Source organism: Pseudoliparis swirei, chromosome 8, assembly GCF_029220125.1.
Source record: "Pseudoliparis swirei isolate HS2019 ecotype Mariana Trench chromosome 8, NWPU_hadal_v1, whole genome shotgun sequence".
Classification (NCBI taxonomy): Eukaryota; Metazoa; Chordata; class Actinopteri; order Perciformes; family Liparidae; genus Pseudoliparis; species Pseudoliparis swirei.
In genome coordinates this window covers 19,700,446-19,726,243 of record NC_079395.1, presented here as the reverse complement: position 1 = coordinate 19,726,243, position 25,798 = coordinate 19,700,446, and the positions used below count along the sequence as shown (strand labels likewise).

General features: G+C 46.6%; 1 protein-coding gene across 1 annotated transcript in view; it reads right to left on the bottom strand.

The window, feature by feature from the left end:
- Positions 1–811: 811 nt before the first annotated feature.
- Positions 812–25,798, bottom strand: part of zswim5 (zinc finger, SWIM-type containing 5) — a 67,156-nt gene continuing 42,169 nt past the window's right edge. The window contains exons 2-16 of the mRNA XM_056420385.1: positions 18,327–18,514; positions 18,042–18,210; positions 16,348–16,496; positions 14,837–14,987; positions 13,091–13,267; positions 12,360–12,536; positions 11,584–11,730; positions 11,357–11,494; positions 8,489–8,640; positions 7,956–8,058; positions 7,696–7,831; positions 6,624–6,781; positions 6,381–6,544; positions 5,523–5,604; positions 812–4,948 (exon numbers count right to left, since the gene is read on the bottom strand). Of these exons, the coding sequence (XP_056276360.1) occupies positions 4,086–4,948; positions 5,523–5,604; positions 6,381–6,544; positions 6,624–6,781; positions 7,696–7,831; positions 7,956–8,058; positions 8,489–8,640; positions 11,357–11,494; positions 11,584–11,730; positions 12,360–12,536; positions 13,091–13,267; positions 14,837–14,987; positions 16,348–16,496; positions 18,042–18,210; positions 18,327–18,514 (2,954 nt within the window). The 3' untranslated portion in view covers positions 812–4,085. The remainder of the gene's footprint in view (positions 4,949–5,522; positions 5,605–6,380; positions 6,545–6,623; positions 6,782–7,695; positions 7,832–7,955; positions 8,059–8,488; positions 8,641–11,356; positions 11,495–11,583; positions 11,731–12,359; positions 12,537–13,090; positions 13,268–14,836; positions 14,988–16,347; positions 16,497–18,041; positions 18,211–18,326; positions 18,515–25,798) is intronic.

Below are 25,798 nucleotides of genomic sequence, written 5' to 3'. Positions count from 1 at the left end.
GCGAAGGAGGGATGGAAGAAAAATATTCTGATTAGAGACAAACGAGAGAAAGATTGATGGATCCGTAAGAGCCTGCGAGTGCTTCATTTATCACGAGGGGGAGCGGGCATCATGGTGAAGAGCGTATAACTGACAGTTTAAGTCTTATAGAGTTCAGGGGCATCAAAGCACCGGAGATATTACACACACTTTGAACCAAACCTTTTGAGCAAGTTTACATTAATAGAGACTTAAGTTAAGTTAAGTTTAATTCTGTTCCTCCCCAAGAAAAAAAATCTTTGATCCAGTAAAAACTTTTACTTTTTGACGCGGAAGAAGCAAAACTCATTAAAAAGGGACAAAATCAACCCAATTTAGTTTGGATGATGCTGCAGCTGAATTTCTCTCAAGATTTGAATTGTTGTGTTGTCGGTTAAACTTTCATTTTAAAAAAAGGAAGCACTTTTAACTGTGGAGGTGCTCACTTGCCACTTAATTTTTAAATTAGCGTGGAAAATTATTTGGTTTTCAAAAAATAGATGGAAAAATTAGGTAAACGGGAGTTTTCGTGGCGGCTGTGTGAAACGGTTGAAATAATTCAAAAAAATAACATGATAGTATTATTTTGATTTTTATATTTGGATAAAGTTAAAGCACTAAGATATAGCAGAATAAAAATTACCAATAAAACCTAAAACATTTTCAGAAAAATCTAGTCTCGTGCATAAAATATAAATACACAATTAAAGTTGGATGCAGTTGATAAAATGTCCACCATGCCTGGAGGTCCCGGTCCTCACAGGGAGCTCAAATAGAAAGAAAGAGGTCCATGTGACGTGTTTCACACTTTATTCATAGAAAAGCACTGAGATTCCAACACAAATCAATATAAAATGGTAGGAGCGTTACATAAATAGTAATAAATTCTCGCTTTATAGACAGTAGCTCAAGAAAGATGCACGAAAAAAAGTTACAAACAATAAAAAATAAAGTGTTGATGATAAGCTATCATACTTCTGTGGCAACAAATACTGGAAATACCTTTTTTTCATAATCAGTAGCACAAAGAGGCAACGAACACTTTCCCCATTTTCCCTTAAGAGAGAAAGAATCAAACAAACTGGGAAACCCGCAGGAGAACTAGACCTCTATCGGAGGGATGGAGGGGTACGATGAGGAACTGGCTGATACAGCGAACGCACACCGGAACCGAGGGGGAGGAGCTTCGCTGACGTCACGCCCTCGGGGGAGGAGCTTCGGTGACCGCGGTTGGAGCTCTTCAGATGAGAACGACATCAACATAAAGTATCTCTCATTTATTCCACGATGCAGGAAAACAGCCTCAAGTAGTAGCCAAGAAATACATGTCCCCCTTCCTCATCACGTAGAAACATTGCAATAACAGAAGAACTCTTTGAAGGTAGACGACGACATCGGAGCTGAAAGCCGGTGCGACCCTGTTAACTGGCGACTTTTCAGCCGAACATCCGTCGAAAAATAGGGTAGAGAACACATAAAGCTGTCCTCGTGAATGTTTGGTTTAATTTTGTAATACAGTGTCAAACCCTGTCATATACATTATAATATATACTATACAAATTAAACAATGCAGCAGCTACGTGTTCTCTTACTATTTTCAACAGCTGTCCGTAACTACGACAACAACGGACGCGTTCGGTTCAAAGTCGCCAGTTAACACGGTCGCTTCTTAAACCGTCACACCGGTTACCGACGACGGACAGCCAAAAGAAATTGAAAGATTTTAAGAAAGAGAACAACAAAGTATGGTGTTGAGATAGAAGAGGTGAACAAAGCGATACAAATAAAGTAATAACAATGAATAATAATAAAAATTCAAAAAGCAAATGAAACACACGTCCCCGTCTCCTGACATTTCGTGTATTGTTCCGTCTCACCGCGGTGCTGTCGCCACACGACACCACTGAGAAGACACTAAAGGCTTTGAGTCCTGATTAAATAAAACCAAAAAAACACAACAACAACAAAGGAGTAAAAGCAAAAATAAACTCTGTACATTGATCGGCCACAAAGGCATTTCTCACCATATTCACCCCCCCTCCCCCCCCTCCGTCTCCTCTAAATGTTGCAGCGTATGCAGACCGGCTACTGCGCATTGCCCAAATACAAGCATGATGGGTCTTGTCCGTCCGCCCCCCTCCTATCTTTAATAGTGGTTTAGTCCACTGAGTCTCTACTTCCACACCTTTAACTTTCTTTTAAGAGGCGACAAGACCAGCGAAGTGGTTCTGCATAGTCAGGTTTAGTACGTATCTGTTTACAAATAAATGCCTCCCTGGTTTTCATCGACTTTTGGAAAACACTTTTTTTTTGTCTTTGCAAATCAATAGATATACAAATAATAGTAGCTGTTATAGCAATTAGCAACCCCACCCCCCCCTAAAAATACAATCTTAAAGAAATGCACACAGGAGCACCTGAGAAATGCCTTGAAGTCCAACAAAATCAAATAAAAGGCTGTCAAATTCCCCGTCCAGAACAGTTCAAGTACACCCCCGCCAAAAAAATAACAACAAAGCATAAAAATAAAGTAAAAACAAACACATAACATACTTATCATAAATAATTATAACTTTACAATTTTCTGAATTGACACTTTAATATTTACAATATCTTAAATGCTTAATGCTACTACTTTTTTTTTGTTTCTTTAAGTGATGTCCCTGAGAACTGAGTTTAGCCTCTCTTTTCTTTCTTCTGCTCAGTTTTCCTTAATTGTGTGTGTGTGTGTGTGTGTGTGTGTTTGTGTTTCCTCCATTCTTCTATCTGCGAAAAATCCCCACAGTCGGGACTGACTACTCACCGGGGAGTGGGCCGAAGGTCGCTCTCATGGAATGTAAAAGCGGGCGAGAAAACTGTTCCTCCGTTCAAAAGAATGTCCGCCCGATTCGAGTCGCGTTCGAGTGTCTGCGACTCCGACGTACAAAGTTACTAAAACGATTAATAAAATCAACGCTGAAGCAGGCGGGAACGCACTGATGAGGTATTTGTGTGAAGTGCTTGTACAACGTCCGAACCGGTGAGCTCTTGCTGTGCTGCTTACGGCCAACGGTGCTTTGCCACGGGGTCAAGAAAGGGAAGCGTCGGTTAGCCACTGGCGGCAGTTGGAAAACACGATGAAGCAACGCAAGACTTCACACGTACATTTTGTAGGCGGGGAAAAAAAATCTAGGGATTAGCTAAATGATGCTAGAGGCTTTGTAGAGTTGGGCGGTGATCATGATCTTCTAACTATAAATTTAAAAATATATATATTTTGGGAGGCTTTTTGATTCTAGATGCACAAAGCGGAGCTCGGTCCTTGTGATCAGTCATTTACAGTTCAACACTAATTACCTCTCGCTAAGTACTTTTACGGTACTTTTAGATAATCCCGTTACATTTAAATAGTGCTTAATTGATCCACAAGTGCTGCATAGGTCACCCCGAGTAAAAAGTACTATCTGCCAGGGCTTCAGGGGAAGGAACCGTGACGGAGACCCAACCAGGCGTTCTGCTCTGGGGTTGCAGAAAAAAAGGTTCTTGAGATGGAAAAGGGACTTGAGCTTCAGGCTGAAATCAACCCAGGTCCTAAAGTATGATCCAAAGCTTCCTAGCAGAGCACAAGAAGGGGGAATTAACGCCACTGGATAATATAAAAAAAGTTATATTGCTTGTTGACTAAATCCCAATCTAGCGAGTGAAATGTGACGGCAGTCGTTAAAGTAAGTCCTCCATCCAACGAGATATTTTGGTTTTTAAATCGTCATGTGCCACCACAAGAATAAATCACAGCTATCACAATCTTTAGATTTTTTCATACTTGATTTAACATTAGTTAAGGGGGGGATGCTTTGTTTTTGTTGTCGTTGCTTTGACCTTTCGAGCCGTTTCCCCACCGTTTCGCAGTCTCAATGAAGCGGAGCGAACACTTCCTGGTTTACATTTAAGAAACAAAACAACAAAACAGGGACAAAAAAACGTAAGACGTAGTCAACAAATGGCTCAACAAAAGAAGTGAAAAATAGAAGGAAATTCTTTTAAAAATAGAAACAAATAAGTCGCACTTCTTGAGGGAGGGGGCGTGGTCAGCCGAAGCGCTCCCTGACCAGCATCATCAGTTTCTTCTTGCCCTTGTAGATCTGTTTAAGGTTGTCTATGAACTGGGCGAACTGGATGTGGCCATCCTGAGCCAGTAGGAACGTCTCCCGCGCTTTGCTCAGGAACTCGATGAACTCGCCGTAGTGCCGCGGGCTGATGTGCGTCAGCCGAGAGTGCGTGGTGTTGATGTACGCCGAGATCGTGGCGTCCAGGAGCTGCCGCAGCGGCGCCTTGTCTGTGGACATCAGCTTCCCAGAGTTCCGCCTCCCCGGGATGCCGGCGAGTCCGGGCGCCGTCATGGTGCACCGCCGCAGGATGTCGGACAGCACCGTGGCGCAGTGCACGCTCTTCACCACCAGGGGGATGATGGCCGCCAGCTCGTTTTTACCCAGCGAGTGGCTGAGCGCGCAGGCCCAGAGCACGTCGTTGATGGCCGAGTGCGTGTCCTGGTTGTACGCCAGGTTGAGGTGGGTCATGGCGAGCGACGCCAGCTTGAAGGAGCGCAGCGGGTATCCTCGGTGCTCCATGTAGCGCGCGATGGTGAACAGCTGCGAGTACGTCATGCCCGTGGACGCCGCGTCGATCACGATCTGGTAGGCCGTCTCGAAGGCGATGTGGTCCTTCTCGCACAGTGTCAGCGCCGACAGGGCGCAGTTCTGCGGGTCCTTCATGGCGCACTGCAGCGCCAGCGTCCGAGCGCAGCTGGCGAGCTCCTCGCGCTGTGGGTAGTCGAGGCTCAGGCGCAGGATGGTGTTGTGGGACATGACGGTGGCCGCCACGATGCTGGTGGCCTCGGTCGGCGTGAAGAGAGTGTACCAGCTCTGTAGGATGCTCACCAGTGCACGCAGACCTGGTGGGGGGAGGGGTCAGAATGTAAATCACGCTAAACTGGTGTGATCCCAGCTCTCTGATTGGTTGTTTATCACATTTTTTTCCCACAGTGAAAAGAGGGAATCTGACAGTGTGTTTCATTCTGACACGGGAACTTTTACTTAGACTAGCTTTCAAAAATCTGAATGTCTCATTATGGTCATCATCATCAATGTCAAACAGCATTGGTACCATCAGTTTCTGCTTCCACCAGTTAAAGAGCCCTTTGGAAACAGGGGCTTGTCTCCACTTAAAGGGGAAGACACGCAAGAAGCAAGCAAGAGAAGTAACCTATTCAGATAAACAAATAAATGAATAAAGTGTTGAGCTGCTCTGTAGACAATGAAGTGGTGTTATTGTATTTTCTTTATGCCCAGATGAGCTTTTTTTCTATTATCGTGTTCTCAGCTGTAGAACAACAACATAATGTACTCATACCCCCCCCCCCCCCGGTGATCTCCATCACAGCGTTCTCCATTCGAATCAGACCCATGTGTGTGTGAGTGTGTTTGTGAGAGTGAGAGTGTGTGTGTTTGTGTGTGTGTTGAACATACCGACTTCAGTGGCACAGGTCACTAGCCAGCGGACCATCTCTCTTCTCCTCCAGTTCAGTGTGGACAGAGTCATCCTCATCACCTGCACACACACACACGCGCATGCACGCACACACACCCACACAGCGTTACTGACGGCGATAGGAACACAGCACATTTTTTTTGCTCAGAATATTGACAAAATAATGCAACCGTTGACAACACCGAGTGCTCATGAAGCACGAGGCGTGACATCACGTCTCCAGCGACGACAGACGCTTCCCCAAAATGTGTTCGCAAATTACACAGGCGACTAATTGCGACCCTTCCGCTCGCAGCACTTTATTATCACTCTTGCTGACAGGAATCCAGCCGACTGAGGGCCGCTGTCTCCGTGTTTACTGTGGAACCCAAAAGGCTGAAATTACGTGGTTTTTCCTCTCAATGGAGAAGCGGCAAGACGCCGTGTGAGGTTTGCTCTGGTAATTTGTAGCGAGGCGAATTAAAAGTTCAAGGGAACTGTTGCATGTTGTGACTGGTGGAGCTCAGACTCATGTTCCTGTGGTTAAATGATTCATGAAAATTGCTGATTCGCCCTCATACCTCCCCCTTGATTGCTTTCTCTTTCAACATGCACACACACACACACAAACATGCAGGAACACACACACACACTCACACATGCACCCACACGCACTCACGCACCTACACATAGGCACTAACACACACACTCACACACACACACAATCACACACACACGCACATACACACTCACTCACACAAACACACTCACACATGCGTACATGCAGGCACATGCGCCCACACGCACACTCACACACACTCACGCAGACGCACACACACACACACACAGTACAGTACCTGCAGTCCCAGCTCCAGAGCCACGTTGAGCAGCGTGATGTCCGGCGGGTTGTCGGCGGGCGTGGCGATCTTAAAGGCGTCCTGGGCCAGCTTGAAGATCAAGGAGGAGGAGTGGATGTTCTTCTGGATGGCCTCCAGCACGGTGCGCAACCTCAACATGTCGCCTGCAGGCAAAACAAATTGAATAAACACACAGAGATGTTGGAAAGGGGGACATCTCTGGACGTGCCGGCGGTACGATACCTTTAGCTGCGGTGAGCATGGTGGAGGCGAGCTCGCACTGCTGGGACTCCAGGTGTCCCAGCGTGAACCAGCGCGGGTATCTGCTCGGCACGATGGAGATGCCGTGGTGCGGGTGGCCCACGTCGCCCGAGCCCCCCGAGGACTCCAGCACCTGGAGCCTGGCGGGAGCACACGGCAACGTCAAAACTAAAGTGATGTTTAAGAATACCGTCAAAAATTTGACTGCTTTAGGATTCATTCACATGTTGACCAATGGGTTTCCAGGACTTTAACCCTTGTGTTGCCTTCGGGTCAATTTGACCCGATTCAATGTTTCACCCTCCTGTCGCCTTCGGGTCAATATGACCCGATTCAATGTTTAACCCTCCTGTTACCTTTATATTTACTAACATATTTTACCCTTGAGGTCAATATGACCCCAGCTATTAAAATCTCCAGAAAATTATTAGAATTAATATTGTTTTCCAAGTTTAAGTGTGAGGTACTTTATGTTTGTTTGTTGACTCCCGAAAGAACACCGACATTAAACATTGAATCGGGTCAAATTGACCCGAAGGCGACAGGAGGGTTAAATATTGAATCGGGTCAAAATGACCCGAAGGCAACACAAGGGTTAAACCAAATTTCTATGAGAATTCTTTTTTTTTAAATTTCGGTGTATACATGAAAAAGTGATAATTTTTTTTATTTAAACTGACAATGAGGATTCCAAAGCATACAGTATATAACCTTAAATTACACAAGAGAGACAATAGTTTGATTAAAAGAATAAACATAAACAAGCGAAAAATGTGCGAATATGAAATATGCCAGCTTATATTTTGAGCGTCATTCTTTTTAAAGCATATGAATTATTCAAAACATATGAATATAACAAATTTCCATGAATTTTCCAAAACTTTTGGGGATTTCTTTCCACCAGGACTTATCCAGGCCTGGAAAAAAAACATTTGACAAATTCCATGACTTCTCTCGGTTTTCCATGACCGTACGAACTCTGCTACTTTTACAACTAATTTAAAACACATTAGCGGAAATATATATATATATATATTTCAAATCGCTCTCTGACCTCATGGCGCGGAGGGCCACCTTGTACGCCAGGTCGGCGTCGTGCGGCAGCAGCGCTAAGAATAGGTATTTGGCGAAGGTGTGCATGGGAATGCTCTCCCTGTGGATGACCTCCCCGAGGCCGCTGAACGGACCGGCTGGAGAGAGAAAGAGAGAGAGAGAGAGAAAGAGAGAGAGAGAGAGAAAGAGAGGTTTATTCATGTCTTCCTCTCAACAAGGCAAGATGGCGTGACGAGGACCCGGGAGGTGTCGTCACCGTACCTTCCAGCAGCTGCACGGCCTGTTTCCGAAGAGTCTGGACCAGGAGGTCGTCCAGCTCCAGTTCCTGAAGCTTCGCCACAATCTGCTCCTCGTTGCGACACACCTGCAACGCAATTCACACGTTGTTATACCGAAACATGAGACAAGCATTGGGGAGGGAGGGATCCTTTTGTATCAGTGGTTTCAACGACATAGAGCCGTTTAGTGAGAGGGTTCAGCACTTCGGGTTTCAAGGTTTACTTCTTTCAGAGGGGTTCTGAGTCTGAGCTGTTAAAATGTCTGCACGTCAGATAGAAATGTTCCACGGATTGATCCCAATACAAAGTTGTGACCTTTCCTCGTTTGTTCTTTTTTGTTGCACGCCGATTACTTGGCACAGACGTTTAATTACAGTGGCGGCGACATCGTCTACAGCAGGAAAAACTCACACTGCAAACCAATGCAGTTCAGCTCGCGAGTTTTGAAGAGGGAGTGAAACCTGGATTATGTTTGAATGTATGGTGCATTCAGGATGCGTTTCAGGACTAGCGCACCTTGTCCTGGGCGTACAGGCCCTCGGGCATTATCCTCTGCTGGCCCATGCCCATGAGTGCCACCTCCAAGGCCAGGGTCAGGTAGGACTCCCCTCCGTCAGGACTGCCCCACACGGGGACGTGGTGGTAGACCGGGGGCCAGGGGTCACCTTCTGAGAGGAGGCAAGGGAGGAAGGAAAGGTAAGGAAAGAAGCATTTAGTGACCCGAGGAAGTCAGAATTAAAACGACAGTCTGGCTTTGATGAACTGAAATGCCATTTGGTCTGCCGGTAGCTGCCCTGTCCATCTCTATCTGTGAGGCGTTCAATTGTACACAAATCAATATTTTATAAATAGGCTGACAGGATGCAACCGATGCTCAACGGCCATGAGTGAGAACAGATGCCACGAGAGCCTCAGCTGTTGATTGGTGCCCGTTTGTTGTCTCTCACTCCCCCCCCCCTCCCCCCGCCATCCCATCATTCTGCCTAAATCCCCTCCGAGCAATAGATCCCCTCAATCCTGTTTATTCGTGTGTGTGTGTGTGTGTGTGAGTGTAGAAATCTAGGTAAAAGTAGAAGCTGATGTTTACAGGCTTAGCCCCAATGCTAACTCATTTGAGCCTTCAGTTATCAAGCTCTTCTTTTATGGAACCAGCTTCCACCATCATTTAAGAGTAGACTGAAGACCTTCCTCTTTGACAGAGCTTATAGTTAGGGCTGAATCAGGTTCACCTGGTCCAGCCCCTTGATATGTTGCTTTAGGCTTATAGGCTGCTGGGGGACGTTTTAGGATGCACTGAGCACCTCTCTCCTCTTCTTTCTCTACTTATGGATTAATTTTCATCTCTCTATTGCACATTATTAAAGGCCCACTATGTAACTTTTGGACCTTAAAATAACAGCTTGAAAAAAATTGTGCCGCTACAATGACTTTTAATATGACGATTTGCGTCTCTGCTATTGCCATTGGGGGTCTGTGGGGAAATAACTCCGCTATGTAAGATTCTGGAGCCGCCCGGTATATCCGGCGGATGTACTCGACCTGCTTTCTGGCAGTGATTACGCAATGTCATAAAGTGCCACTCCACGCTCGCAGCTATTTTATGTAGCTATTTTTTTATGTAGGGTAGCTATTTTATGTAGCTTTTTGGTGTTGTCAACAATATTGTATTCGATCACACGTACTCCACATTTGCAGTCCCCCAAAACAAAAGTAAATGACTGCACCGCACTTCAAAGCCGACAAACAGCTGACCGACCAGGCGAAAACATGGCGAGGCACCGCGTTCAATCCCTGCGCTCCTTCACCCTAGTCCGGTCGGTGCTGGGCCAGTTCACAGTGTTCCTGCGCAGTCTTCTATTAGTGATCCCGCCCGTTGGTATGAATCCAAAATAGAAACAGTCGCCGGATTGCTGCCGCTCAACAAGTCCGTCGCCTGTCAGCGCGCTCCAAACAAAAAAAACCTTGCGTCACCTCCCCCTCGTCACCTTTCATAACCCGTGACACGTACAAATAATAATAATGATAATAATAATAATATTATAATACAGGACAACACATGATCCCAACTCAATACAAGTGTATGCGAGGCTGCATCTATCGTCACTGGGTATTTACGACACTGAAGTCGAAACCTAAATACCTAAAAACCTGAAGGGGGCGCCAAAAGTGAAAAACTACATAGTGGGGCTTTAACTCTGCTTTCTCTCTGGATTCCTTGTGACTTCACGTCTCATAGGGTCCATTGGAGCTGGCAGATTGTAAAGCCCTCTGAGGCAAACTTGTAATTTGTGAGAATGGGCTATACGAAATAAGCTGAATTGAAATTGAATTGAATTTGGTCCATGAGCGGTTCAACCTCATTGGTTGATTTGAAAAGATCAAAAGGGATGTCTGCATTTTCATTCGTCGTCACAGGGTCTGCCACCCTCCCCCACATGCCCCCCACGCCTTATAACAGATGTTCCCAGCTGCCTTCCAGAGGGAAATCTAGCATGGTGATCAGGCCACACACACACTCACTCACTCACACACACATGTACACACAAACCTCTTCTCAAATTCCCACGACAACACAAGACAATCATTCCTTCTATCGCAACACACACACACACACACACACACACTCGCACCAATGAGTGTGCCAGTGGTCAGCATTGTTTGGACTGACAATAGTTCCCTGTAGGCCGGTGACAACCCAACCCCTATGCTGCTTTGTTGCAATGGAAAAAAAGGCCCTGGGTAGGGTGTGTAATGCAAAATGGTGATGGATTCTATACATACCACACAGACACACACGCACACACACACACATGCATGCACACCAACATGAGTGTGTGTCTAAATGAGTGGGGTGTTCCAGCACGATCCATTCATGTTGGGCTGGCTTATGGCCACGTCTGCAGCTCAATGAGGGGCCTCCTGAACTCTGTGGTCTAGAGGGTGTTGCACCCCGTCAGTGTGCGAGCAATTGCATTTTGCAAATTAATTCTTATATATATGTATGGATACATGGATGTGGCAACAACTTATACTTTTAAGGTAATAGGGTTAGGGTTCATTCAACATGGCTAAATAATCATTTAAAAAGAACATAAAAACTAAATAAACCTCTCATTTCCCGCCAGTGTAAATCACCAGGCTGCTGCAGCTCTGACCAGCACCAGTTACTAATGGCTGCTCTTAATGGAGGCGGCCTGGGAGGGGAACGTGTGTTCTCAGCTTCGCTCGCCATGTCACCGCAACATTTTTTAAATACGTTTATTTTATACATTTATTTAAAAACTAAACTCTACATTTCAGAACGTTCTCATCTTCTATAAACCAGATATTGTTTTATTTTGAAGGGGGGGGGGGCTCTCTTTTAGGTTTTCTTTTAGGTCATACCTCCCATGTCCATGATGTTGTCGTCGTCCACGCGGCATGTTTCGGTGAGCGTGGTGAACAGACAGCCAATCGGGTCCAGGGGATGACCCACCCAGCCCTCCAGGTTGGTGGTGGACGTCACGCCCCTCTGGAGGAGCTCTGGGCGAGGAGGGAGAAAGTGTTACATTTCAAAACTTTAACCACAAAACAATTACAACACTATGCGCGTGTGTGTGTGTGTGTGTTACCTTTCTTTTGGTGTTTGTAGATGTCCATCTGTCTCTGCTGCTGGAGGCGGAACGTGTTGATGATGGCCACCGCCAAACGCAGCGCTTCGCGGGAGTAGCCATGGGAACGCAGGGCGTCAACGCGGGCGCACGCTGTCGGGACGTGGTCTGTGTGTGAGACAAGCTGGAGTCAGGGCACCGCACACACACATACACACACAGACACACACACACACAGTGCAGTCTCAGCAGTGTGCGTCTCATCGCTTAAGTTGCAAAATCGGACAGATCTTAGCTGGAATCTGCCTCAATATTAGCACAATTACTGTGTGTGTGTCTGTGTGTGTGTGTTCGATTTCAGCGGCATTACAGATCGTTGTGTGTGTGTATGAAGTGCCACAGAAACACTGGTGCTCCACCCCAAAATTCCGTTTCTTCCGTTACTGTCTAAAGTAGAACATGTTTGTAGTGTGACCAAACATATTATTTTACTAGATACATTTACATATTCCTGGGAAATTAGTAATGAATTACTGCTTCAATTTCATTGAACGTCTAGACTAGTGGTTCTCAAATGGGGCTACGTGAAGGCTCTCTAGGGGGTACGTTAGATCCGTTTTAAATATATTTAAAATGAGCATCCATTAAAAAAAGCCTTTGAAAATAGTTTTTCCATAACCCAAAATGCTTTGCACTGGTCAAAACATATTTCACAGGGGGTACATAACTCAAAAATGGTTGAGAACCATTGAAAAAAAAAGAAGAAAAGAAAGAGCCATCATCCCACTGGGGCTCACCTAGCCAGAGCGGCAAGCCCTGCGGATTGAACAGCAGGCTCTCGCCCTCCCTCTGGTAGGACGGGGACATGTAGTGGTCGCTGCTGATGATCCTCTGGAGGTGGCTGTCCTGCCAGTGGAGGTCACAGGCCTCCACGGCCCGGCTGAATACCGACCGCCTCGGCCTGGACAGAGAGTCTGAGACGAGAGAACAAAGTCAGTCATCGAGAGAGTCGCTGCGTTCACGTTCATTTGTGTGTGTGTGCGTTTAGTGCAGGGAAGGAAATGTACATATTTTTTAGGGGGCAATTTTTGCCCCCACTGACTGAAATCTAGGGGCATTTAAAAAGAAATTAGGGTCACTTTTTGAAACTTGTGAAATAACATTTAACCTTTGTTCAAAAATAATAAATATACTTATTTAGGCTTAAAATAATCAGACTGTTAGGCAGTAGTGTTTTCTTAGATTTTTTAAACAAAAAACAAACAGAAAACATAAATCAGACTGTCAGACTTCAATATTATTCTTATTTATTTGTGGTTATTTAATGTTATTACAATTAGAGCTTATTCCTATGTTTTTTTATAATTCAAAATTATAATTATTTGTGTGTGTGTACCTACCTTGTACATGCAATAGAGATAGGACAGAGGAATAAAAATAAAAGGCTATTAAATTATCTAAATGATGTATTACTGACGCTGGTTCTGTGTGTGTGTGTGTGTGTGTGTGTGTGTGTGTGTGTGCTGACCCTGCGCCAGGTTGCTCTGCGGCAGCGCGTTGGTGATGTTGGGGAGCTCGCTGCCGTAGTTGCCGTCCTCCAGCGGGCAGACGTCCAGGTCACCCCACTTCTTCAGCTGCTTCAGCCAGCCGCTCTTCTCCTCGCTCTTACAGTGAGGGTTGAGCACCACGCACACCCACAATGCACCTGGGGTAAAATTAAGGAGAGGGGGGGGGGCGTCAGAGGTCGGGATACTAATACGTACAATACACATACTGTAGTACACATGTGGAGGTCTGGATCGTGGTCCATGTTGACTACGAACTATTCATTCACTCTGTCATATTCATTGAATGTGTTGTAACTCTGTAATGATTCCTTCTGGTCACATGACATCTATTCATCTGTCCATCCTGGAGAGGGATCCTCCTCTGTTGCTCTCCTGAAGGTTTCTTTCATTTTTTCCCCCTGAAAGTTTTTTCTATTTCTCGGGAGTTTCTCTTGATCCGATGTGAGGTCAAAGGTCAGGGATGTGGTATGTGTACAAATTGTAAAGCCCTCTGAGGATCATTTGTAATTTGTGATTTGAGGTTATATAAAATAAATTGAATTGAATGTTGGGGGAAAAAAAACGACACACTAGAGTTGGTCGGAGTATTAGTCGATTAGTTGTTCTGTGAAGTTATTTTGATGACTTGATTTTGATAATACATTACATTCGGTTGGTCATATCAAAAACACTCCCTTGTTACGGCCAAATGTGAGGATTTGAAGATGTTCTATGATAAATATGATGGTGAATTGTATATCTTTGGCTTTTGTCCTGCTGATTAAAAGAAAGAAAGCACTTTGAAGATGCACCGTGGGCTCTGGGAACGTTTGATGAGCATTTTCATTTTGTTTACAGCGATTTGTGTTTGAGATATACATTAAGTTGTGTTTCTACGCCTAAACAGCTGGAAACACTGAATTGTCTGTACGCAGATCTCGACCCGTCGACCGGCTCGGAGGAAAGTGATCCGGCATCAAACCCCCCGACCGTCTGGCTGCTGTCCCCCCGTCTGCGTCGTGATCTCCCTCGCTCACCCTCGCTCGCCCAGGAAGTGTTCTCATTGACCTTCTAAATGCTCAGATTGATTGCAGAGAAGCTGAGCAGCGGTATTGATCCATTCCCTCTGTGCAGGGCAGTGGCAAAGAAGGGAGGGAGAGGCTGGGCAGGAGGGAGGAGGAAGGGGAGGCCAGGCAGGAGGAAGGAGAGAACGGGCAGGAGGAAGGAGGAAGGAGAGGCCAGGCAGGAGGGAGGAGGAAGGAGAGGCCGGGCAGGAGGGAGGAGGAAGGAGTTAATGGGCAGGATGGAGGAGGAAGGAGAGGCCGGGCAGGAGGGAGCAGAGGCCGACGACTGGATGAGCCGACACGGTGACCACGGATCTGTCTGGACCCTTTCCTCCGGGCCGTCCGACCTACAGTTACCGGTGGGCGGGGTCAGCTGGCAGTCTTGAAACGCTCATTAACAAACAGATCTCCGATCTCCAAAAACAAAGTCGAGTTGAACGTCTCTCAATTGTCCCTCCGGGCTCCCGTACAGCGAAGACAACTTAGACAACTCAGATTTTGCATAACTTTAGTGGCTCCAAACATATCGGGTGTGATGGACATCAACATTTGACCACGAGATTAAGTCATAAATGAGCAGAAGAAATAAAGAACTGATGGGTTCAGTAATATGCACGATTAACCGTGGACACACACACACACGGTCCTTCTGACAGTCCTTACCGAGCTCATCCCAGAGCTGCCGGCACTTATCCGTCATGCCGGTGCCCTGTTGTCTCCATAGCGACAGCCGGGGGTCCGCCATGAACTGTTCTGTGATGAGCGTCAGCATCCGGGCGCCGTTGGAGTCTCGCATCCGTAGCATCTCCCTGACCTGGAAAGATCCGGCACAGTGCATGGCTTAGTCACCGAGAACACACAGACACACACACCCACACACACACACACACACACACAGATGCTGACTGTAAACAGGAGGACGCTGCCAGCCTAAAAACATAAACCTGCCTCTGGATGAATTTAAAGCTCAGGTAATAAATACGGGTGTATCCCTCCCCGAGTCACGGCTGGTTGAGATTTTACATTTTGGTTTTGTTACGAATGAAAGACATGTGATATAATGTGTTAATTAGTAAGCTTTACGAGGGAGAGGCTTTAGTTACCTGTATCCACATGTTTCCAGTCTAAGCTAAGCGACCGCCGTGGCTATAGCTTTATATTGAACGGAGATGAAATGTTTCTTGTAATATTTGGAAATGTTTGAAGCGTGTGTCTTTTATCCAGATATGACAGACGCGAAAATCATATCTATATATATATATATATATATATATATATATAAAAATCTGTGGATTTGAGCATGATTACTTGCAACACACATTTCAGAATACCTGAGGTTCATGAGGCAGCATTCAAGGTGTTTTAAAAACCGGGTGAATGCCACAATATAAAAGAAACCATTAACCCCCTCCCCATCCCGACTTGTACGCCCGACTTATCGATCCTTTGAGCTTTGTGCACGTTTGAATGGAGTTGGCTCTGAAATATCGGGAGCTCAAATGTGCTGTGCATATAGGTCTGCGTTAGAAAAGTGCATCTATGAATCCTCTATGTATCGGCTTTGAGGATTTGCAAAGCTTCATTCAACCGTATAAAAAGAGGTTGAATAACACCGTCAAAGAAAGCTGCAGAAGCTCTGGGGACCTGCAGGTGTCCCCGATGCTTTGTGCCATTCTCTCAAAGGGAAATCATACTTTAGTATAGATAAGTGGGGAGTTTAATGTGTAGGAGAATAGGAAACAAGGAATCCAGACTAAGTGACATATAGATATTTGAGTTTCTTTGTATCCATTTGAACAGAACGTGTGTTACACACGGCAAAGCGCATGGTTTGAATACATCAAGCTGGAAGGGGCTAATGCCAGACACCAGACGCTTAACAGATGCATTGTGGGAACTGTCAGATTGAGATTGATCTATACAAGGAACTAGACATCACGTTATCTCCTCGATTATTTATTTTTTTGCGTCAACTTTTGGGTGCACCCAACTCTAAAATATTTCGATGTTACAAGTGGCCTCACTCGTGGAGTTTCACACTCATACTTAAGAATCCCAACAAAGCACCATAGTGTGGTTTCTAACTGGCCACCGCAGACCTTTATGTTTATGATCATTGGTGTGATGTCGACTGTGATAAGCGTGCAGAACCAGGAAGTGGGGGCCACGCGTACCTTGGCGAACATGGAGTTGAGTTGCTTCCCGGAGCCGTAGTAGCCGCCCTGTGACAGGAACTGTTTGACCTGCTCCCGGACCTGGTCCTCGTCCAGATGCCAGCAGTTGTCATCGTCAATGCTGGCGCCCGCCGTCGGGTCCGGAGCACCTGGTGAACACACACAATGCGGCGCATTAAAACGCGGGACAAAAAGAATAAACAGATGGTCACCGTGGGAAATGGAGCCTTGTTCATTTAGGACGAAGCTTCAGTCACAACGTTAGAAGTCCGAATTGACATTCGAATGCCTCGCAGTTGTTTTATGTTCGCATGTCTATTCATTGTGTATTTGTGTCCAGGTGCAGATGAATATTAGGATTTGCTGATCAAAGTTACTCCTGTATTCATTCTGCTAACATATCCTCATGTTTCCCTGAGGACGGCGGGGCTTTGCCTCTCCACACACAGAGAAGGTGGCAGAGGAAAGAACCAAGGGGAATAAGGGGAATAATGAGGATAAGCGTAGAGTGGTTTACTATTAACAGAATCTGATTAGCGAAATATTCTGCTTCCATACAGAAACAACATTGTCACTGCGGCCCAAAAGCCCTTTGCTCTCCCATGCTGAGGGATTTTCTATAAGGATTTGTTTTTAAGTGTGTATTTATATTTGTATTTTTAAGACTGATGATGTCATCAAAGCTTGGTTCAACACTTACATTTAATATAAGCTTCAAATATGGGAAAAACCACTACTCTTGATGCAGCTCAGATGGATACTTAGCAATCCAAATCTTTAAAAAAAGTGAAGACTGTAATTCTGAATTCATCCAAATCTCCGCTGAGTTGTTTACCCTGATGGTGCTCACATAGGTGTTTGTTTTACATTTAACTTACAGTGCACCTAGAACAGCTGTTTTATTCACGCTAACGGCACACTGAGGGAACACAAGGCCAGCTTTATTCCTCTTCCTTTCGGCTGAGCAACTCAACGGGGAAATGTAGATGTGCTACGAACACGGCGAGGCGTGCTTTGATCTGGCAGGAAGTGGTGCTGAGGAACGCCCGGAGAGATGCGCTTCCAACCGGCTGGGGGAGAATGCAACAGGGCCAAAACAGCAAGATTCAACACCCGCCCCCCCCATCAAAGAAAAGCCGTGCTTTTGGGTCCACTGAACTCCAACTCCCATGATCCCCCTTGTCAAAACGAACGCCGACGGGAAACGCAGCACGCGAGGGGGGGGATGTAAACATCTAGCGGGAGCGAATGGAAAAGGAGAAGCAGAAGAAGACTTTGTTTGGAGAGAGAGGATGTGTGGAGTTTGTCGTTTTCCCAGGTTCTCCCACTCTTTTTCATCTCTCCCGTCCTTTCATCTTTTCCTTTCCGTCTCCCCGAGAGCCAGCCTCCTCTCAGCGTACCTTTCCTTCTCCACACACATCTCTCTCTTCTCTCTCTCTCTCTCGACCTTCTCCTGCATCCATTTCATCATTTCCGGCTTCAGCTTCTTCTTATTTTTTCTTCTCCCCTCTTCTTCTCCATACTCCCTCCACTTGAAGGAGGGAACTGAGAAATCAAACGAGCCATTTGAAGCCAGGGTAATCAGGGCTCGGACGTGTGACGGGCCTGAAGGCTCTAGGTCCAGATGATTGTGAGGCCTTTCGCTGTGAAGATATCGCTGCGGAGAAAATGTTACGTGAAAGTCGTCCGCTCACCGTGAACCTGGTTGATCTCGGAGTTGGAGGAGAGGATCTCGTCGGCCAGCTTCTGAGCCGTGGGCAGCACCTCGGTGTGGTGGGCCGTGATCAGGTACTGGACCAGCTTCTGCAGCTGGTCCCGGTTCATCTGGAACAACGTCTCCGAGATGGGCAACCGCAGCTTCACCTGTATCACACACACACACACATGAGATTTTGTCCGAAGAGCGAGCCGCTGATTCCAGCAGTGTGTCCGTGACGTTGATTTTGTTGTTGTTGTTGTTAATGACGCCGTTGTTATACCTGCTCGGGCTTGCGAATGCGGTACAGAGAGAGCGCCACCACGTGGGCGCAGTAGAAGATGTCCCGGTTCCCACAACCGCAGGTGACGGAGGTGATTTTGCATCGGTCGAAGCTGATGGCCACCTTGTGGGTGACCTCCGGCTCCGACGGCATGGCAGGTTCAGTGACGGTGCCACTGAGGTGAAACCCTGTGAAGACACAAAGGGGGGAGGCAGAAGTGAGTTTCATCATTTTACTGTGACAGAAAAAAAAGAAGAAGGACTTTTTAACTATTCTGACCGACATTTGAATGCCTGTCAGGTGAACTTTAGAGGTTTCCTAGATGAGACACAGCCACCGTGATGCACACGCCTACTGAACATTGTTTCCCCCTCCGGGTTTCTCCAAAGTTAAGTTGTTCAACATGGTCGCTCCTTTTGCGTTTGCTTCTACCAGACTGCCGAGCAGAAGAAGGAGCGCCAGGGAAGGAGCGTCTGTGGTAATCTGAGGCCTCTGCAAACACACAGGATGAACCTTTGGTACGAAACACAGGCGTCTTAATGAGACACCGCGCCACCTGATATCCCCTCCTTACCCCTCGCTCCTTATGTCGCCATGCGTTTGTATGTGTGCAGTGAAATAGGGGGTTGCTCGGGCATGATCATTTCCTGCCCACTCACACACTCACACACACACACACACGATAGTAAGGGTTGTAGCCTGTAGAGCTGAAATCGGCTTGGCATAGTTAATCTCTAGCCCCCCCCACTAAGCTAACCGCTGGCTTTTGGAAGCTCTTGTAGTCTTAGTGGTGCAGCCGTTTGGCCGATTGGGCACGTCCGCTCGATGGACTTTGGATATTGACCACATGTTATTTCCTATAACATATGAGCATGCTGGGCCATCAGCAGACCGTACACCCGTTGTCTTTGCAGTCAGACGAGTCAAGCTTAAGGTCTAGTTTAATGAATGGGAGAAATATAGAAAATACAAAACTCAACTGTGAAGTACCTCAAGGCCCTATCCTGGGGCCACACGGCAAAGAGCCAGCAGCCGTGTGACTGAAATCAAATGTTGGATATCTAAGAACTTGATCGAGCTCAACGCAAAAGAAAGACAAGGAGCAACAACCCTGTTTGCCCAACCTCCATTGAGCCAATCGTGCTCGATTTATCATCTCAACAAAGTTGCACGGCCCCATTTGACTCATTTCTTCTTTTTAATTTGTTAACGCCAACCAGAATTTTATTCGCCTAAACTTTTATTAAATGAATGAAAGAGCACAGGGGACCAAATGAAGCCCTTTATGGCCCAGACGCTGCAAGAAAGAATGACCTAAAAAGGCGAATATACTGACAAAAAAGAATGGCAGAAAAAGAATGTCAAATAAAGGCTGCGGAGGATAAAGGGGAAGAGATAGGGGGAGAAATGTGAGAGGAGAGAACAGAGGAGGGGAGAGTGTATTTGGCCTGTCCTGTCGTCTCACCGTGACAGGTCAATTATTTATGAGGTGAGGCGTGTGTGAGTGTGTGTGTGTGTACACATTGGATTACAGTATATCACCAAACCATAGCAACCCCACTGCTGATTTCAAGCTAAAAGAGAGAGAGAGAGAGAGAGAGAGAGAGAGAGAGAGAGGCATGAAGGGACGGCGGGCAAGCTAACTAAAGGGCAATGATATGGGCTATTCTGGGCATGGGTTGAAAACAAAGTACATGTCTGAAGCGCTAACTCACATACACTAATGCAAAGACACACACAAACACACACACACACACAGAAAAACAATTACATTCTGGGGTATGGGCCAGCATGGTAGGAGCATCTTAATAAGCCAGCGTTAAGCCATCTCCCTGGCAAAATCCCACGCAAGGTACACACACACACACACACACACACACACACACACACACACACACACACACACACACACACACACTGAGAACCCAACTAAGGAAAGCGACGACCATGCTGAAAAGTCTTGAAAAAGGGCCCGATGCACCTTTAGCCAACCAAACCCATGTGAAATGTCCACCGAGACAAACGCGGCACCTGACCATGACAGGACGGGCGAGAGATACAGAGAGACTGTGGATGGAGGGGGGGAGAGAGGCTGATGCATCTGTCAGTGACGGACATGAAGAGTCCTCCAAAACTGTTAAAACTCTCTCCCTTCCCACTGAGTCCGCCAGTCAAAGCGATCGTTGTGTCACGCAGCGCATTGGTAGTGTCAGAAATGTCAGAAGAGAGAGAGTGAGAGAGAGAGAGAGAGGGAGAAAAGCATTTCCATCCCCCCCCCGCCCCCCCCCGTCTTCATAATGGAGGGGCATTTGAGAGCCATCTTCCCCCCCCAAGCTGTCCAAATAATGTCTTGCCAGTCGTCAGTCATCGCCACACTTGTCTCCAGATATCCAGTCAGAGGAAGTGTCGAAAATTTTGATATCAGATGATAATGAAGATTTCTCCCCAGCTTGCGGGGAGCTACTCTACTTGTTCTGGCTCTAGTCGCCCCTCCTCTCCTTCTGTTGGGTTAAAGCCTATTGTTGCTCAGACCACAGGCATGAATGTGACTGTGACACCACTGCTGCTCTTTTCACTTTTAATCGAGCCTAAAATGGCTCACACACAGCTCACATTTCCCCTCCAACTATTTCCAGGTTCACACTGAATAACCCGCGACATAGCTGGGTTTAATGATCCGGAACAGGTGGTTTCTCTTTCTTTCTTTTTATACCTCGGAAATATTCTCCCATGCAACGCAGGTCCAGCCACCCTCTCCAGTAGGTCAAACTCAGGACTTGTTTTCTGGCTTCAGAGACTTTGCCTTAGGGGTCTCTTGCGATTGGCTTGTTGGTTGGTTTGGGGTGAAATAAGATAGTTTATTATATATGTCAAATGTAATTGAAAGACAACAAGGTAAGAATTAAAACTAGAGAAGATGAATGTGTATAGGCTTATCATTTAAAAAGCCCCCCAAAAGATACCAGCAGCCACTGTGGGCTATACACATATTTATTCGGAATAGAGGTTGACCCAGAACAGAGCCTTGAGGTACGCCACAGATAACAACATTCTATCTCCCTATTATCAAACTTGTGTTAAGTATCAAAGGCGTGGTGTGAATCTGTACCCCTTCTTTGTCTTCTGCCATTCCCACATACAGTCATTTTGTCTGTGTTTGTGTGTGTGCATGTGTGTGTATAAAGGCTGAGTGTATTGTATTGTGTATTTTCAGCAGATGGGGATGCTATGACACTTTATAAAAATTTGCTGAATCAGACAACCTGCAAGCAGACACACACGCCTATAAACACACACACACGCACAAACCAAGTGAATAATTAACCTTTTCAGAGCCTGTCTGCTTTGTTCTTAATGCCATAGCGACAAAGCGACAAAAACCAGTGAGTGATATTCACAGTAGATATCTGCAATCTCTCTATTTCTCTCTTTTTCTCTCTCTCTCTCACACACACACACACACACACACACACACACACACACGTTGTACCAGGCTGTTGGTCTGATTCGGCGAAAGCGATGAATTTTTAACAAAGGTGAATTAGGAGAGTGATGTGTGTGAACTGGGAGTGTTGCCAAGTACAAATGATCTGGTCTAATCCCTGGAGGGGGGGGGGGGGGGGGAGATAAAAAAAAGAAATCACATGGATGTTTATTGGTCATATCTTTTTTTGTCCTTTATGATGCAGGTACGCATATGTTCCATTTCAACAAAAATACATGGCGAAGCCTGCGAGTTGGACACGCATGATATGTATTCATGGGTCGGTAAGCAGGGGAAATCAGCTGTTTTTATTTTTGTGAGAAAAACCACGAGACGATTTTTTTTAAAGAGAGAGAAAAAATGACTGGAGAGACGGCCATTGTACATCTCTCTATTGTGATTAAAGGGATCCCCCCTCCCTTGTTATGTATATATTTATATATATATATATATATATCTACACACTCCGCCCTGCCTCCCTTCCTCCCTGTTGTATGCCATCTGTCACTCGATGGCAACTCCGCCCACACAATCCAATCAGCCAATCAGGAGGCGGAGAGCTCCCCTCACTCTTAGGCCATATAAACCCCTAATCAGCTGAGGGAGATGGAGCCGGGCAGCGAGCCAAAGCGCACACGCGCACACACACACACACAGGCACAAACCCGTAAACCACAGTGTTATTCAACCAAAGCCCCCCGCAGCAAGACAGGCCACAGACAGACAGTTGAACCTCGGTTGCGGAAGAGATTTTTTTGGTTCCATTCATCGACTCCCAAGTCCCGCCCCCCCACACACCGCAAAGTAACAACTTCCACGTCAATTAGCCCTAACTCCTCCTCCTCGGCCCGTCTCTGAGCACTTGTCTGCTCGCTCGGTCTACATTGGTGGCAGTGAATAGGAGGGGGGGGGGGGGGGACACTACCATCTTTTCCCCCTCAATTCTCACTGCCTACTGCAGGGTTCATCCTCAACCATCAGCCATCACATTCCTTGCAGCCTGCAGGCCAGTCCCATCTCCCATCTGCTCTGACAGATTCAAGGTTTAAAGCCCCCCCACCTCTTCGGTCTCATTCACACAACACAACACAGACAGACAGACAGACAGACACACACACACACAGACAGACAGACACCCACATGGCCCCCTGTATTCAATCAGCCATCTATCTCTGCACAACAGACATGCACGTGCACACACACACCAACTCCACTGAATCTTCTCCTCCCCTCTCTCTATCCATCCATCATCCATCCATTCCTCCCTCCCTCCCGCGGTGTTTGCTGATGCGATAACAGCTGATTGATTCATTTATGATTTCCCAGCAGCCCCCCATCCCAAAAACACAGACACACACACACACACACACACACACTCACAAAAAGAAATCCCTGCTAACCGCCCGGACTCATTTGTCATGATTACATTGAATTGGTTCCATGATTTGCTCCATTCTGTTGCAACGGGGGAGGAAAGGCCCGCAAGACAGGGAAGGGCGGGGGGCGGGGGAGAATGGTCAAATCAAGTTTCCTTTCAGCTGATGTGTCACTGTTAAAACAACGAGGAACAACTGAAAACCTTCAGATGTGACGAAGCCGACTTCACACAAAAAAGGACGGCGTGTTGGCCCCTCCCCCCCTCCGAGTTGGGCACATGATTGGGCAACAGCAGCAACGACAAAAAAAGAAGACGAATGGAGGAAGTGGTGAAACTGAGAAGCGATTAAGGGGGGGGGGAGGGGGGAGAGCTCCTGATGTCTAACCAGATTAGAAGAAAATCGCAAAGATCCATCAAAATCACTAGAATGAGGGAAACACGCCGCAGCTTGAAAGGCTTGTTTTTGGGCTCCCCCCCCCTCCCACACACACACACACATACTGAAGCTGGGTTGAGGTGAAGGAAGCAGTGTAAGGGCCCTTTGTATGCATGTGTTGTATACCCTGTTCACCCAAGGCTAAAGGAGATAAGATGGATGCGTGGTTAGATTTGGGGGTGGGGGGGCAGGATTGTGCCGCAGACTTGTCTGATCATATTCACAAAGACACCGGCTGGAAGCCGATCTCTCGAGCCGCGGGGCGCTCTGGAGACGGACTCATGTCGGCGATGGAGCCGACAGATTCAATAGGAAATTTGAACTTCCAGTTATTACTTTTCTTCTACTTCTTCTTCTTCTGTTTCTTTCGTAAAGACGCGGCACTACCGTGACTGCATAACCCTCGGTCCAGGAAATGTATTGTAAATACGTATTTTGTTTAATATTGGAATGGAGGAAAGTCTAGGGGTATTTAGTGATTGGTTATTCGAACATATGGGAAGGTAGGAGTTTCCATATTCCACGAGTCACAAGCCGACGTGCCTGCTCAGTGTCATTGTATCGAGTCGGCAAAAAAAGACACTTCACGACCTTGAAACAGAAGATAAAAGGCTCCCGAGCTCAGAGATCAGCTCTCGTGGGCTGGGAACCCGATCAGCCGGACCACATGCTGCCCTCCCACCAAACCCCCCAGGTACTCAGCAAGGTGTAGACAGCCTGTGGGGAACCGGCCGCTAACTATTTATCATCCAACCCAGGTCTCCATCCTGCCATGGTTTGTAAAACTTTGATTTGAGACCCACACTCACACATCAAAACCTCTCTCTCTCTCTCTCTCTCTTCTTTCTGCCTGTCGCTGCTCTTTTGTCTCTTCTCGCACTGCACTTTGCCCTCTCCCGAAACCAGCCGTGGCCTCGGCCGTAGCTTCTGTTTAATATGGCGGTATGCACAGACAACCATCTGCCTGCATGTCTCAGGAACAACAAGGGCTGGCGTCACAATGCCTCTTTAGTGTGTGCGATGTGTGTGTGCGTGCGTGCAGGCATGTGCGTGTTTGTTTTTTGTGTGCGTGCGTGCAGGCATATGCGTGTTTGTTTTTTCTTCAAGCGCAGGTCTGCAGGGCGAGATAAGTCTCCGTTTAAGAGGCTTACGCTGCGTTTCAGGAACTGAAGGAGACAAAATGGCTCCATTCTGAGTTGGCGTGCTCAGCACAAGGAACGGCGGAGGAGGTGGTGAGGAAAACGTAAAGGACAGAGAGAGGCCAGCTTTGAGGCCGATTTTGCACCACATACACACACAGAGAGAGAGAGAGAGGGACACAGAGAGAGATTTGTAGTTGGCGCAGAAACACAAAAATCAAACAACAAAATGCCTAACATTTGAAATACAAATCCAGCTTCCATAAATCGGCTCTTTGTTTACGGGTTGGAAGTGAATATCTGACGAGAGCGGTCCAATCAACTTGTGAAGACAGAACAAAAGTAACTTCAGAGGCTCTCCGGTGACTAGGGATGGGCATCGAGAACCGGTTCTGTTTTAGAACCGGTTCCCAGTGAACCGATTGTTTGGGATCGTCAGCCAAATTCTTTAACGGTTCTGCTAACGGTCCTCTGTGGCGTTGCGCATGCGCAAATCTTTTTAGTTTCTTCTTCAGACTGCAGCAAACATGGCAACTAGGCAGAAGCGTTCTAAAGTTTGGCTCTATTTCACACAACAAAATGACAACTACGCCACTTGTAACGTGTGTAAAAAGTCTATTTCGCCGAAGGGAGGAAATACAACAAATATGAATAAGCATTTGAACACAGCATGGAATTAAATGACAGGAATGTCATGTGTTCGATGCAGCAGCTCAGCTAACGTCGGCGCTTCATCTCTTTCTGTCCAAGGTAAACTCCTCAAGTGATCACAACTAGGGCTGCAACAACGAATCGATAAAATCGATAAAAATCGATCATTAAAATAGTTGGCAACGAATTTCATTATCGATTCGTTGTGTCGCGCGATTATTACGGCGCTCAATAAATCACGGAGTATAAACAAAGTTGATTTGAGCGCAGAGCCGCGCAGGAGAAACAAGAGCGGAGTGGAGGAAGAGGAGAGACGGAACGCTGCATTGTGAGAGCCAATCAGCGCTGAGCTGCTCCTCTGTTGATGAATCTAATTGGCTGCTG